Source organism: Lissotriton vulgaris, chromosome 1_1 (assembly GCF_964263255.1).
Source record: "Lissotriton vulgaris chromosome 1_1, aLisVul1.2, whole genome shotgun sequence".
NCBI lineage: Eukaryota > Metazoa > Chordata > Amphibia > Caudata > Salamandridae > Lissotriton > Lissotriton vulgaris.
In genome coordinates, this window is record NC_141685.1 from 75,263,659 (window position 1) to 75,280,380 (window position 16,722).

The following is a 16,722-nucleotide window of genomic DNA, read 5'->3' on the forward strand; positions in this document are numbered from 1 at the left end:
TATTCGAGACTAGCAGTGACTAAGTCGGGAAAGGCCCGCGGGACTCGGGTGCAATGTTCAAAGTGCACGCACTTTCCAATGTAAAGTCTATGGTGCGTAAAAAGTACAAAGTTAAAGAGTTAGGAACCTTCCGAGTGACCTAGAACGCTGAAACTTAAGACACAGGCCCTTGAGATGTGTACCAGTGTAGGAACACCGGCGGAGCTGAGTTACCTCACCCACAGGAAGCGGGTGCACAGGGTCGAAGTAGTGTCGGGTTTCGTCACGCTGGTCGATGGTGCTTGGAGCTGAAGATGCTGCAGGCGGCTCGATGTGAAGAGTTCCGGTGGATCCAAGGGTGGATCTGAAGATGTGAAGACCTGAAAGCAGAGGGGACAATGTTCAAAGTCACTAGCCAGTGACTACCGTGGAACCAGATTGGAACCAGGCGATGTCGGGTGCAAACAGGAGTTGTCGGGTAGCTTCTCTCTGCAGCCACGTGGACACCGCGGGTCGAGGACGTCCAGGAGTCGGTCACGAGCTGTCCCACGCAGGCTTCTCGCTGTTGGCGGTGTCGGCGACCTGATCGGAGCAAACAGGCCTTGGCTAATGCAAGCCACGCAGGAATCGAAAGATGCTTAACACTCGGACCAGCAAGGTCAGAGCGAGTGCTCCTTTTCACAGGAGATTGGGCAAGTCTGGAGCAACCAGACCCGCTGTGTAGTTTGTCGGTTTCGTCGCCAAGATGGCTGCTGACCACGTGGCTAGTGGCCGGGATGGCGCGTCGAGTGGCACAATGCAAAAGGGCCCCACGCAGATCGTGGAGATGCTGGGGGGCTGATCTTCGGTGCAAGGGCTGCTCGGTAGTGGGGGTTCTCAGTCCCCAAAGCACAACGTCGAGGATGCCTCAGATGCTGCGCAGTCAGCTGTTCGAGTGTCTTCCAAGATGTCCGGTCCCACGTCACTCGGTGCCTCCACGGGTCCCTTCTTTGCAGGGACTGTGGATCAGGCTCTAAGAGGTCTGGGAGTCTGGGTCTTGTCGGGCTCTGGGCTCGGGCTCCGGCGGGAGGCGGCGGCAAAGCAGACGTCGAGTTGCTGGTTGGTGCCTGTGTTCACAGGGTGGCCACTCCTAGGCCACAAGGGAGATTCTCTTCAGTCTTCTGAGCAGCAGAATGTCGAAGTCCGGTCTTCTTCTGTATTTCAAGTTGATTCAGGATGATCTGCTGTGCAATGGCACTGCTCCCACTCTTATTCCCAATCTGAGGGGTGGATCACCTACTAGGTCCCTCCTCTGGGAGGAACCAGGAAGGGGGGCGGTTACACCCCCTTTCCTTTGTCCAGCTCCTCGCCAGGCCTGGGTCTGGAAAGTCCCAGGACCGGTTTGGACTGGCTTATGCACGGGGACACCTTGTGTGCCCCGGGCATGTCTCAATCTATTCAACCCTGTCCTATCCAATACACAAAATCCTGTCTGGGGTGGTGCTCGCACCTCCCAAGGCAGGAAACCCTTTGTCCAAGCCTCCCTCGCTGGAAGGACTCCCAGCAGCAGGAGGTCAGACTTGTGTCTGTGGTGGCAGCATCCATTTTGTGATGCTGAGGCTCTGGTTAACTTTAACCGGGGTTAAGGCTACGCACATGTCGTGTCCCTCTAGAAGGGTGGAATGCTATCCCCGTCGACAGAACTGTCGAGGGGATAGTATTCCAATTCGTATGACACCTTACTCGACATGTTTTGATAAAGCCAAACCAAAGATAGCATTTAACCGCGAGGATTATAATGCACTTAAGAGTATATGGTATGGCAATATCCCGGAACAGCTTAGGGAGTGGTTCCCGACAGCTGCAGACAGGCTCAGCTCATGCTAGAGCACCATCTCACATATTTCCAAGCACTCTGCCTCCAGGATTGATGAGGCCTTCCATAGGAGTGGCTGATAGGAACATATGTGTCCAGTTTAGGGTTAGGCACAGACATACTGTACCTAAGTAAGAGGTGATTACACCAACTTACCCCAGCTGAGTGATCAGCCAGTTGTGTCAAATATGGAGGCCAGGCCAGGGGTGGCACAATGCATGCTGCAGCCCCTGGTAGGCCTTGGAAACACCTATGCCCTGGGTACCTAGGGTACACTGTTACAGGGGCCAATAAGGTGAACCAGTTCCAATTCGTAATGCACCTAAAGTGCATTGGCAGTAATTTGGAGAGAGAACAGCAGGCTGTGGGTCTGATTAGCAGGCCCACAGCCACATTAAGTCATAAACCAGTGAAGCAAAAAGCAAAAATTTGGGGTGACCATAGGATAGCAGGCCCTACTCTCCTACAAGCGCTAGTTAGCAAGTTTTCATGTATTGACTTACCTCCGGAATCCCACCCCTTTACCGTGGTCATGATAGGAGTACCCACTTTAGATGTAGGGAAGTTTGAAGGTCATCTATTATTAAAAAAATAAGGTTAGTCACTGGCTTACTAGATACAGGCCCATTCCACCCTCTCTAAATGGACAAATCCTACATGTTAGAAGATTAAACTGGGTGGGACAGAGGAAAAAGAATTATGAAGGTGACTGCATTGTAATAAATTTCAAAGACCGGCAGGTGGCAAACTACATTAGTGGCTGGAGGGAAGGTGATCTAGAAAGTAGGATCCAAACAGTAGATCTCAGCTACTTTTATCCCCCGCCCCTCATGGCTCAAAGGAATACACACCGACAGTACCCACATAGATCTAGGTACTACACTTATTACGACAACCTTTCACTGGCCCATGGCATTATGCGCCCTAACTATACTTTTGGATGTGGACACCATGATTACTATGACACCCAGTATAGGGTACCCACTTTCAATCAATTTGATGCCTTCCATCAGCATGAAGGCCTCGGGGGAGTGGATTGACTCAATGAAAAGATCTTAACATCAACAACAGATATCTTCCCAGATCCACGACACATTGTTGTAAATAGGGATAAGGCGCAGGAAGCTCTGGGCCATGATTTAGCCCCACGGGTCGCTTCAAAACAACTGCTGAATGGCATCTTGGTGGAAATAAACGAAACCGAGGAGCTTTCATGACCCCTGATGTCAGCCAACGACCTGCAGACATACGAAGGGTCAGCTAATGCCTTGCCCGCACAGATTTGTGAACTCACCCAAATGCCAATAAGTGAATGGAACATTAACCCTGATCTAAAAACAGTTGTAGGGGATAATACCGAGCCAAGCTTTGCTGTTTCACTTGGAAAAGCTACAGGGGATGAAGTCCTGGCCTCAGCAGATTCAATGGCAATGAGGCACAATGTAATCTCATGGAACATTGTTGGTTTAGCGGGTAAAATCAATGATCCGATTTGGGTGACTTTTATAAAATCCTTTCCAGTAATCTGCCTACAAGAACATGGCTGGTAGGAAACAATGTATTCATAGAAGGGTATAAAAGTTTCTTTGTGCCAGCCGAGACTTCCAGGAGCGGCAGAGCTAAAGGGGGTTTGGCTGTGTACATTGACTTAGCACTAACATGTTCTGTTAAAAGATTTCCCTTTTGAGATAATGATATTCAAATACTGACGGTCAAAAACGGGAAAGATTCATTAACTTTGATTAATTTTTTATAATGCTGTTAATCAAAAAGGGGATTGTAAGATTGCTGAACTAGGCAGTTTTCTCAGGGATAACATAGAGAGACTTCCACTTCAGATCGTCATTGCAGAGGATTTTAATGCACATCCCTGTGGGAACCCAGCAAATACCGTAATCGGTTCAATGGGTTGCAACAGACTAGAAGGCTTCCATTTTGATCATACCCACCGGGGCAATTCGCTGAACGATCTAACGGATGAATTTGATTTCATTACTGCCATGTCCCAGGTGGATGATCATATTCTTCATGTAGTCCCCACATATAAAGTCAGTGCGGGGGGTTCCTATATTGATCACATACTTCTCTCTAGTGCCCTTAGCACCCATATATTAGGCTTTAAAATCTTTGAGAATTCATTTAGTGACCATAATCCAGTCTGCATTCATCTAGGAGGCAAGATCTTAAATGTGCAGGAAAAAAGGTTAGATGGTGGGGTTCTAAAATGCACGGATGGCAAAAGACGCTTAAAGTGGGTAATGGTGAACTCGGCCCATTGTATGACAAGATTAATAACACGTGCAATATCGAGTTATCAACCTGCGTTTCCCCAGCACCCTCAGCCCAGGAAATCCTCTTAGCCTTTGATGGTATTGTTTCAAAAGTTGGGGCAATGTTAACCGTACCCTCCACAGGTCGGGTCCGTAGTGACCCTAAGTGGTTCCATCACTCTTGCTCTAAGGCAAGTCGTGATTTAAAGACGGCTCTAAAGGCCAGACCGAGGGACCCGCTAAGTATCAGGGCAGCTCGCCTTAGCTATAAAAAGGCTTTGGCTATACGTAAAGCAGAAGTGAAAGCTTCCACTTGGGAAAATCTGTTGGATCCCATAACTCTTGGAAACAGTGCAACATTTTGGGGAATTATAAACAAACCCTTGTTTGAATCCCCAGGCGATTCCTCTGTAGGCACCCATATATGAGAAGAAGAGTGGGTCTCCCATTTTAGTTCTATTTTTAACAGCGATATGCCACAGCCAGAACATAAAAAAGGTGATCCAGGAGACAACCCTCTGCGATTTTCTATTCATGAGGTGGAGAAGGGTATTATGGGCCTATCCAGTAATAAAGCACCCGGCCTGATGGCCTGCCCCCGGACCTTTTTAAATCAAGGGTATCATTGTGGGCGCCTGTTCTTTCTGCTGTATTTGATGCAGTTGCTGATCACGGATGCCCAAAGTCCTGGGGGGTATCCACGACAGTCCCAGTTTTTAAAAAAGGGGACCGTAATAGCACGTCCTGCTACAGGCCAATATCCTTAATTGACTTGGTGGTCAAAGTAGTGGGAGGTGTAATCTTGAACAGGTTAACAGCCTGGGCTGAAGAAAACAATATAATTTCTCCAATTCAGTATGGCTTTAGACCAGGTCACTCCACCATTTCACAGTGCCTCAACCTGTACATGGTCTTGGGAAAATACACCTTGGCACGTCAGGGCACAATTCATATGGCCTTTATGGACCTCTCCTCAGCCTTTGACTGTGTTAACCGGGCCAAGTTATGGGAGGCTATGGGAAACATGAGGGTGGAACAGAACCTTGTTAACTTTTTGGCGGATTTACACCAGGTCACCCGGGCCAATGTACAATATTCCCAGGACTTGAAGGTAACCAGGGAATTTGGAGTACACCGGGGTGTAAGACAGGGCTGTATCTTGGCTCCATTTCTTTTTAATTTATACATCAACAATTTGAAGAACAATCTTTTAAATACAGGCACCGATTATCCCTATGTTGGGCGCAAAGGGTTACCTGTCCTACTTTATGCGGACAACGCCGTTTTGTTGGCTAGGACTGCAAAAGGGCTCCAATCTCTACTTGACACCTTTTTCAGCTTTATGAAATCCCAGGATCTTGCCATTAACAAGTCAAAATCCTTTGTAATGAATGTAGGCAAAGGACATAAAAAGACGTTTTCATTTTATGTAAAAGGGGAGAAGATTCCTACAACTAAAACTTTTTCATACCTGGGTGTCCTGTCCGATAACCAGCTGAAATGGTGACCCGCCGTACAGAGGAAAAAGGGGGAGATAACCAGGGCTAACGCGGCCATTTTTAACTTCGTGAGGAAAATGGGCAAACGGCCAATTGCCGTGCTGTTAAAAATCTACCAGGCCAAGAGCGTGGCGATAGGCTGTTATGGAAGCGAGTTATGGGGGCATACAGCTGTTAATGATCTGGTGGTAGCTGAAAATAATTTCCTGAAACAGCTGCTGGGGGTCCAGAGGGGAACTGCTAATTTTATAGTGCACAAAGAACTAGGTTCTCCCTATTTAAGTGATATCATAGCACTACGACCTTTAACATGCTGGTTGAAATGCTGGCTTAATAAGGATCTACCGTTAAACCACCAGCTCCTGAGAGAAGCTTTATCATGGGATTATATGTTAAAAATCCCGTGGCTAAAATACCTGAAAAACTGCTCCCTCGCATTGGGGCGCCCTGAAATTTTCTCGTCCCCTGATTCTATCACCGTAGCTGACGTAGAGTTTGTGAAGAATACCTTTTCTCTTTCGCAGATTCTACAGCATGAGGAGGCAGAACTAAACAAAAGCAGTGTCCGAAAATATGTTGTTTTACAAACTACATTCAGCTTGGACCCTTATTTGTCCTGGCCAATGTCGAGCTTTGACCGTTTTTTGTTAATTAGGTTCTGACTGGGACTTTTTCATTTACTGCTAGCTGTTCCAAAAGGTAGCCACCAAGGCCAAGTCCTACCGTCCTGCGGCTGCGACCATGTGTCTCCGAGGACTTGGTGCACTTTTTATTTATTTGTCCGTTTTATGATATACCTCGGAGGGTTTATCTTAAGCCTCTTCTCAATAAATTGAACTTTACCCAGGTTAGACCTGCACTTTGTTATTTACAGCTGCTAAATCACGAATGCACTTTATTTGTAATCAGCTTTTTAAAATTAGCCCTAAAATTTAGAAACAGTATGGAGGGTGAAAATGCCTAGAATTTCTGCAAATCTTTGCACCAGATTAACTGTGTTTTATATTCATGGATAAGTGGTTTTTAGATATTTGGTTTTAATGATGTTTTTATCAAATTGTGCTTTTATGGTTGTTTTGTGTAAATAACCGAATAAAGATTTTCTGATTCTGATTCTGACTGGTGATCCCTGAGGGGGTGTAGTTGTTCTGTGTGTTGCCACGGCTGTCCAGGGGGCGTAAGAAAATGCCAGCAATTTGTGAAGGGCCCTCTTTTGGGTGAGAACCACCCAGCTTCATGCACTATGGACTAGATGGTTTGTGCATGTGCAGGATGAGTCACATTCTGATAGCAAAATGGAGGACCTTGGCCAAAGGGGATTGATGTTACCACGGTTTAACATCTTCAGTTACGACAGATAGAGAAAGACCATGTACCTCGAGGTGCTTGAAAAGCTTTCTGCGCTCTGCTGGTGCAGGCTGGATGTTTATTCTCTAGTTGGCATTTGCCAGGGGATGTTCGGATACAGTGGTTGAATGAAACTTTGGAGCAGCACTTGTAGCGTTGAATTTTGGAGTCTTGTAGTATGTGCTGGATGCGGTAGAACTGTCTTAATGTTCCACATAGCTCAGAAAATCCAGACTCTCCTTCATCTCAGAGCGCAAGCTCTGTAGCTTGACCAGTTGAACTGCAATAAAGAAGATTTCCTAGACCAGTTCTACCTCTCCCAACCTTTGAACTGATCCTTGAGGAAATAAGCCCTTGTCTGGAAAGCAGATCTACACAAGGCGCCGCTGACAGAAGTCCTGCCTGGAATGAAGATATGCACAAGGGACAGCTGACAGAAGTCCTGCCTAGAAAGGAAGATCTGCAAAAGGCGCAACTGACAGAGGTCCTGACTGGAAGGAAGATCCTGCAAAAGGCACAGATGACAGAAGCCCAGCCTAGAAAGGAAGATCTGCACAAGGTGCAGCTCACGGAGGTCCTGCCTGGAAGGAAGATCTGCACAAGGCACAGCTGACCAAAGTCCCTGCCTGGAAGGAAGATCTGCACAGGGTGCAGCTGACTGAAGCCCCTGCCTGGAAGGAAGATCTGCACAGGGCACAGCTGACAGAAGGTCTGCCTGGCGATGACCTCAAAGCAGTGAAAGACCCACAAACCACAAGATCCGTCAAGCCCAGCTAGCCACACTGGACGCAATGTACATCAAAGGCCTGATTTAGATTTCAGATGATGGTTTATTCCGACACAAACGTGACAGGTATCCTGCCCGCCCATTAAGAATGCATTACATCCTGTGGCAAATATAATAAGACAGGCAGGATATCTGTCACGTTTTGATAATGCCTTGGCGTCGTTTGCAGAGTTTTACTCCGCAGAATTCCACGAAGTGCCAGGGAAACTCCGCCGCACTCTGCAGACTTCCGATAGTGGCAGAGTTTGTTAAGTTGCGCTGCTCTCACTGATTTTTAGTGCCAGGAGTTTAACCCGCACTGTAAAATCAGCACGAACAGCACTACGCGTTGTGCAAGAGGGCGATGCTGCTTTCTGCTGCTCTAATTGATATTCTAATCGAGTGGCAGCTTCATCAGCGAGAATGGCAGATTTCTACACTCGAGTCGTCGCGACCTGCCGCGACCTACCGCAATGAGAAATCTCGCCAGGAGGAGGTCTAGTGCATTATATTTTCTCACAAGCACTCACCACCTTACCGTTGGAGAACTGCTTGAGAAAAAAACTCAATTCTGCATTACTTCATGGAGTTTTTTGGAACTCCGCACTCTGGGCAAAAATTTGCGAGCTCCGCTGGCGGAGCTGAATTCTTCGCCCACCCCTAGTTTTGAGCCAATAATCTGTTGGACAAACTCTAAACTAGGCCACAATAAGTGTTGTAGAAGAAGTGAGAACCACAGCCTTGTTAGTATTAAGTATAGGCATAAAATCCGCTCCGCTCACGAAATGTGCAAATTTTCTGCAATTTCGCAATCCGCAAATCTCGTGAAATTGCCGAAAAATTTGCGAATTCGCGAGCAGGCGGATTTTTTTTTTGGCCCACAGGAAGCACAGTTAAGGCAGGTGCTCGAGTTGAAGCTAACTTTGTAACCATTTTAGAATAGTGCCGGCAAGCTGCCAGAGTGCTAGCTGGCGCCATTCTAAAATGGTTACAAAGTAAGCTTCAACTCGGGCACCTGCCTTAACTCTGTAAGTGCTTCCTGTGGGCCAAAAATTAAACCTCAACAGGAAGCACATCCAGATATAAATAAAGCAGGTACCCGAGTTGAAGCTCAAATTCAGCAACGTTTTAATCATCCCAAAACATTAGTGAGCACGGTCGAGGCTGGGCAAGTGTGCTTTAACCCCATATCTGCTGTCGAAAATGATCTGTGTGACCAGGAGGCTGCTTTCTCCTCGCCTGCTGCCCTGCTCGCTGTCTGACCCTTTATATACAAGAGGCATGTTGACACGCATAGAAGCCCCGCACCACACACTAGCGGTATCAAACGTCTTCCCGCCCTTTCCCAACTATGATGGACAGCTCACTCAAGGGACCTTGGCGCCTTTTGGTGCGGTGGCAAAGTTACAGGCACACATGGTCAGTGGAGACAAATCTTCTAGCCCTTTACGCAGCTGCAGTGTAGGAAAAGCACTATACATTTACCCAACGAGGTAGCACTTACTGATTAGCCAGTAGAAAGTACTCCAGTTGAGTAGATGGAAATCGTAAAAAAATAAGCGGAATTCGCAGACTTTTTGCGATTTCGCATGAATTTGCGGACCGCGGATTTGCAAAATTCGCCCATACTTAGTGAGTATCAGGCCGTTATCTGACTTCTGATGAACCCCACAGAGTGAGTGAGTAGCCAGAGGGCAGTAGAGGGACCGAAGGGCAGGAAATGAGATAAACTAGAAGATGAGAAATATGGAAAGGTAGAAATGCCACATCACCTGTGGATAACTGACACCTCCTCCCACTCTGCCAAATGCCCATCCAGTCACAAAGTGGCATCCTGGGCCCCAAATGGACAACGTCATGCCAGATGCCATTAATTGGTGGAAAAGGGGGGAAAAAACAGTAATATGCACACATCTGCTGCGGGGATATGACAGGTAAATTATTGGTTGTGATGGATTCTCCATAAGTACTAAATTACTGATATCGTTGAATATTAAATTATATGAATCAACGTTTGTTTGCCTTATCTGCGCTCATAATGTAAAGGACGGGCCTTACAGTGAACCCCTCGCTCTGTTTTACACAAAAGCCCAGGAAGGAGCTGCATCTTACCGAACTTTATCTATTTTAGGAAGAACTAAAGACTTGCTTATTAAAGTTGTCTTTCAGGCCGGAACCAGGCTCTGTAAGCTGCACTAGTTTCAAGGAGATGGACTGATGTTATGGCGATAGGAATTCCCCCTCAACCTACAATAATGTTCTAATCTTCCAGGTTAGAAGAAACCAGAAGTGCTTGAACCAAGGGAGCTGTTGAAAGTGTCAAAGGTGCCTTATGAACAGCGAGTAAAGACAGGTGTTGGTATTTTAAATGGTGCCTTATGAACAGCGAGTAAAGACAGGTGTTGGTATTTTAAATGTTCTTAAGTGAATCGGAAAGAATTAGAAGAATTGTTTGAATGGAGTTACTTTTGTTGTATACTTCATGAAGAGCTGGAAATTCTGCAGCCCAGCCTGATCCATCTCTTGTTCTAAACTCTATTGTTGTTTAAATGAAATCTTGACCACATGCGTCTATCTTAAGCTATACCTCAAGCACTTGGGTGCTCTGTGAGCGCCCTTACTTTGCTCAGTTACTCTGTGAACACTGTTAAATCACCTCCTTTTCAGACATTAATGAGATATCACCTGATCAACAGAACCTTTAGTTAAATATCTGTGTATGATGAAATATTTCTTGCTAAGTTTTAAAGGCGATAAGGAAGAAGAGGGAGATATACTAATATTTTGCGCCGTATTTGCATCATAAAAGTGGCACGAAACAGCGCAAAATCATTTTTTCCTAAGTTACTTTCCAGCGCTAAACTTTTTTAGCGCTGGAAATAATTTAAAAGTAATGTGAAGCAGCGCATAGCACTGCTTCGCATTACTTCACACATTGGGACCTGCCAAGGGGGGTGCAAGATTTCTCATGCTAAACCCATTTTACCAAAATCAGTAGAATGGGTTTAGCATGAGAAAACTGCACCCTTTTAAACTAGACACAAGGAAGGAAAAATGATTTAATTTCTCCTTCCTTTTCTGACTTTGCATGCGTGGTGCACTGTGCAACACGCATACAAATTGGGAAAAGCTTTCTCCCATATCTAGTATTTTGCACAGGAAGGGTGCCCTTCCTGTACAAAACCGATGCTGGACTCACACACACACACCTTAGCACTCTGGTGCTAAGGTGTGTGCTTGATGCAGGGTCGCTGTAATCAGTGCCGGCTCAAGGGAAAGGGACGGAGAGAGCCGTATCTTTGAAAATATGGTGCTCTCCTGTTCCCTTCCTGTCGCGCCACGCAGCGCAGCCTCGCGGGGGGAGGGCTGCGCTGCTTTGTGTGGAGATTTGGTAAATCTCCCCCGAAATGTCTTTTACAACTAGTTAAACATTGTGAATTCTCATTCCATTATGTTTCAATTTAGTAATTTTAAATATCTTTACATCCAACAGAAAACAAGCCTTGAATGTATGAAATGACCATCAATAATGAAGCGAATGCTGTAAATCTTCAATAATAGCAGAAATAATGAGCTACAGTATTCAGGAAATCATCAGCGCTGTCGGCGACAGGGGAACCTGCACACAAACATTACAGATCCCAGATGAAGCATCAAGGGCAGATCAGTGATCGTAAGAGGCTGAGCTGTGCACCTCCACGCCACACGACCAAGAAATGACCTTAGGATAATTAAGGCAACAACAATAACTAACTGCCTCCTGTATAAACAAGTGTCCAACACCAGCTTTGATCATCGGATCAGTATGATGTGATTACCACAGTGCTCTATTTTATAAAATGATGACAAGCCATCATTCCGTGCTCTAGGAGAATTGTAAACTCTTTCTGGACAAACCATAGTAAGCAGAGAAGAGCACAACAGAGCGGAGCCAGACAACTGACGGGTAAAGGAAAGAGGAGTTCTTATATCTACAATACAATAGACTGTCCTAATTTACACCGGCCAGAAGGAAGATACATCTTTACCCGCAATTGTGCTTAGCCATAATCCAATCTAAAGGCACAATCACGTACAAAGACACCTTCTACGTATTAGGAGTGTGGCAAATATTTGGTGGCTATCGCATTTTATTGTTAAAACAGAAATCAAACATGCAAAATACTGCACAAATATAAAATGTGTGAGAAAAAGACATGTGCTTTATCAGCCATGTTGGCCCATCAGGAAATGCAGTCATGGGATGTAGACAAATATATACCCGACCCACAGACAGTAACCAAGAAAGAAGAATCATACACATGCAGCAAGAGCTTTAGTTTGTCATCACTAATCAAGCTTCATCAGCAAACCTACACAGGAGAAAAACCATTCAAGTGCAGTGAATGTGTTAAGAGCTTCAGTAGGTTATCAGAACTACAAAGACACCAGCGAACACACACAGGGGAAAAGCCATTCAAGTGCAGTGAATGTGCAAAGTGCTTTAGTCAGTTATCACACCTTCAAAAACATAATCAAACACACACAGGGGAAAAACCATTCAAGTGCAGTGAATGTGCAAAGTGCTTTAGTCAGTTATCACACCTTCAAAAACATAATCAAACACACACAGGGGAAAAACCATTCAAGTGCAGCGAATGTGCAAAGTGCTTTAGTCAGTTATCAAGCCTTCAATCACATCAGCGAACACACACAGGGGAAAAACCATTCAAGTGCAGTGAATGTGCAAAGTGCTTCAGTCAGTTATCAAGCCTTCAAAGACATAATCAAACACACACAGGGGAAAAACCATTCAAGTGCAGTGAATGTGCAAAGTGCTTTAGTCAGTTATCAAGCCTTCAAAGACATAATCAAACACACCCAGGGGAAAAAACATTCAAGTGCAGTGAATGTGCAAAGTGCTTTAGTCAGTTATCAAGCCTTCAAAGACATAATCAAACACACCCAGGGGAAAAGCCATTCAACTGCAGTGAATGTGTGCAGAGATTTAGTAGGTTATCAGACCTAAAATGTCATCAGCGAACACACATTGAGGAAAAACCCTATCATTGTAGTGAATGTGACAGTAGTTTTAGCGACTCTTCAGCATTAAGGAATTATCAGCGAACTCACACAGGAGAAAAACCATTCAAGCTTAATGAATGTGGGAAGAGCTTTAGTCGATTATCAAAGCTACAAAGTCATCAGCAAACACACATGGGGGGAATACAATTCAAGTGCAGTGAATTTGAAAAGTGCTTTAGTCATTTATCAAGCCTTCAAACACATCAGCGAACACACTCAGGGGAAAAACCATTCAACTGCAGTGAATGTGGGAAGAGCATTAGTCGATTATCATCCCGACAAATTCATCAGCGAACACACACAGGAGAAAAACCATTCAAGTGCAGTGAATGTGGGAAGAGCTTTAGTCAATTATCAGACCTACGAAGACATCAGCGAATACACACAGGAGAAAAACCATTCAAGTGCAGTGAATGTGGAAAGAGCTTTAGTCAGTTATTAGACCTACAAAGACATCAGCGAACACACACAGGAGAAAAACCATTCAAGTGCAATGAATGTGGGAAGAGCTTTAGTCAATTATCAAACCTAAAAAGTCATCAGCGAACACACACAGGACAAAAACCATTCAAGTGCAGTGAATGTGAGAAGAGCTTTAGTCAATTATCAGCCCGACAAAGACATCAGCGAACACACACAGGAGAAAAACCATTCAAGTGCAATGAATGTGGGAAGAGCTTTAGCCAATTATCAGACCTACAAAGACATCAGCGAATACACACAGGAGAAAAACCATTCAAGTGCAGTGAATGTGGGAAGAGCTTTAGTCAATTATCAGACCTACAAAGACATCAGCGAATACACACAGGAGAAAACCCATTCAAGTGCAGTGAGTGTGTCAAGAGCTTTAGTAGGTTATCAGAACTACAAATTCATCAGCGAATACACACAGGGGAAAATCCCTTTCATTGTAGTGAATGTGACAGTAGTTTTCGCAGCTCTTCAGCATTAAGGTATCATCAGCGAACTCACTCAGGAGAAAAACCATTCAAGTGCAATGAATGTGCAAAGTGCTTTACTCAGTTATTACACCTTCAAAGTCATCAGCGAAAACACACAGGAGAAAAACCATTCAAGTGCACTGAATGTGCAAAGTGCTTTAGTCAGTTATCAAACCTTCAAAGTCATCAGCGAACACACACAGGAGAAAAACCATTCAAGTGTACTGAATGTGCAAAGTGCTTTAGTCAGTTATCACACCTTCAAAGTCATCAGCGAACACACATGGGGGAAAAACCATTCAAGTACAATGAATGAGGGAAGAGCTTTAGTCGATTATCAGAGCTACATTGTCATCAGCGAACACACACAGGGGAAAAACCATTCAACTGCAGTGAATGTGTGAAGAGCTTTAGTCAGTTATTAACCCTACGAACATATCAACAAACACGCACAGGGGGAAAGCCACTCAAGTGCAATGAATGTGGGAAGAGTTTAGTCTAATATTAGAGCTATAAAGTCATCAGCAAACACACAGGGGGAAAACATATAAGGGCACTGAAAGTGAGAAGGGCGTTTGTCAATTTTCGATCCCACACAGCCCTCAGTGAATACATTCCTTCATTTAACTCACATGGAAATAATGCTAGAGATGCAGAGATTCCGGAAAGAACTTAATAAAATATAAAATAATATTGACCCATCTCAGGACATAGACAAGAGCTGAACAGTGCAGTTATTGTGAGAGGAATGAATTACGGAAAAAGATAAAATTCAAATTATGTGGAACATTGAAACACCAGATGATAGAAGACCCGACAAGCAGTAAAGAAGAAAAACAGATAACAGTGTTTGCAGAGTTATAAAAATGTTTGTTTCCAGTGATTGTTCACTTCCGTTTACATAGCAAAGCGACATGATGCACCAGGATACATAGTGGGAGCTGAGCACAATATGGACTAAAAGAAAAGAAACATTGTTGATTTTTATTTGGTGAAGAAGAGATGCAAAGAAAAAAATTAAATCGCACCTGACCACACTACCTGTAAAAGCAACACTGAACAATACGGGAACTAACAGCGGTATTTTCAGCTTACTTGCCGGATTAGTGATAAAACGTATAAACCCAACATACCCAGAGTGAACATGTTGTCAGGGCTCTGGAGTTGGAAGCTTCATTGGTAAAATGCATGTATTACAAATTCCACTGCAGTATATGTAATGAACTAAAGTGAAGCACCGGTGTTCAAGAAATAACCTATTTTTAGATATAAAAGAGCATATACCTTGTTTTTAAGTAACGTTTGCTGCATCTTTTACACACTGTTATCGGTTGATGGATCAGCTCGTGCCTCTGGCCTTATAACTAAGTGTGACCTGTGGCTCCTCTCTGACTTGGCTCTCCCTATTCATTTTGTGACTTGCCAAACTCTACTTTTTACCAGAATTGAGCCATTGTAAGCAGCAGACTCTGTTTGAAGAATGTGGTGAAATAGTAAAATCCCACATCAAAAGCATATATGTGTCAGGGCAATCTGTTGCACTCACACCAACTCGTCTTCCACACTTGATTGTCCCTTGTTCTCAAACGTTCTGAAGGATTTGTCGTATGAATGCCAGAAGTGGCAGTGACATTCATGAAGCTAAAGCTAACAGGAGTGTGTGAGAGATAGAGAGGGGGAGAAATAAAGAGAGCGAGAGAGACAAAGAAAGGGGGAGAAAAAGAAAGAGAAATGGAAGGAGGGGGAACGGCAGGTGATATGTATTCACCTAAAAATAGAAGAAGCAGCCAAATACATGTCAATGTTTGACATCACCAGAGAAATGGGCTGAATACCTGTGAATTCATATATTTATTTTTAATACCTATAGACCCATGTCATGCAAATGAACAGGGAACAGGTAAGGAAAACAGTGATGGAGCCCATTATCATAGAAAAACTAAAGGAAATGATGGACGGAGCGTTGACAATACAAGCACCCACCCCCAGTCAACTGATCTGGGTTTAATCCATCACCGTTCTTTAGCCCACTCTGCCACCCCAGTACAGACATGGCCATATGCAAATCAGTCTGACCCTGTGCCTCAAGGGAAAATATCATATGCAAATCACAATGACGTCACATGTAGTGATGTCACAAGAAGTGATGTCAGACCCTTATAAAAATTTTCACGTGAAAGGTTGACAGCATGTTTTAAAAACAAGAAACATAAAATAATGTAAAAATAAGTTTTTGGTTTCAGTTTTTATACAGCATGTGTTTTTCCCACTATCAGTTTGTAACTAAACTCGGAAATGACTGAAAGTGTAAATATTTTTAAACAGATATGTGGGACTTGGAAATTACATTTTTTAACAGTTTTCAGCGAATAAATAAAATGTGCTTTTAATTTGCGTTTGTTTTCTGACATTATTCTTTATCCAGCCCCTAAGACCCAAACTGTTTCACATTTACAATGTATTAAGCAATAGAAGGCCTAATTTTGACAAGTTCTCTGTTCCTCTCTTGCGCCACTCACACAAACAAACGCTCAGAGGCCTGTACCTGCAGTGCTGGGGCACAAAGTAACAATTATCAGGCTAAGGAGCTAGGTGGAACTGAGTCCTGTTTCTAGATAATAGTGGGGGGATCCCTTCAAACTGTGGCTACCCCCCGACTTGTGCCGCGCTGATAAAGCAATAGTGACTTTGAGTAATTTATGATGAATTGAATTGAAAGAAAGAGAAGAAGAGAGCGAGGTGCAGGATATATTAAAGAAAATGAAACAAAGAGACACAAGACTTTAACCTGTTCTGTGTACTAGCACTTTACGTAAACAAGTTGTGCTTTGCGTTGTGAACAGGCTGTCACCCTCTTTGTATGTAAATGAGCTTCTGTGACCAGACACCCCAGGCTCCCATCTCTTCTAGCGCGGATGATAATGTGAGCACTGTAAGGTAATCACAAACTAGGGCTTTATTGAGAAACAATCGGCTCCCAGGTCACACAGCTGTGGTTATG

General features: G+C 44.3%; 1 protein-coding gene across 1 annotated transcript in view; it reads left to right on the forward strand.

Annotated features, from left to right (window-relative positions):
- LOC147737382 (uncharacterized) overlaps positions 1-16,114 on the forward strand; it is a 91,042-nt gene extending 74,928 nt beyond the window's left edge. Inside the window, exon 4 of the mRNA XM_086927560.1 lies at positions 11,210-16,114. Within this exon, the coding sequence (XP_086783686.1) occupies positions 11,896-14,037 (2,142 nt within the window). The 5' untranslated portion in view covers positions 11,210-11,895 and the 3' untranslated portion in view covers positions 14,038-16,114. The remainder of the gene's footprint in view (positions 1-11,209) is intronic.
- The last annotated feature ends 608 nt before the right edge of the window (positions 16,115-16,722 follow it).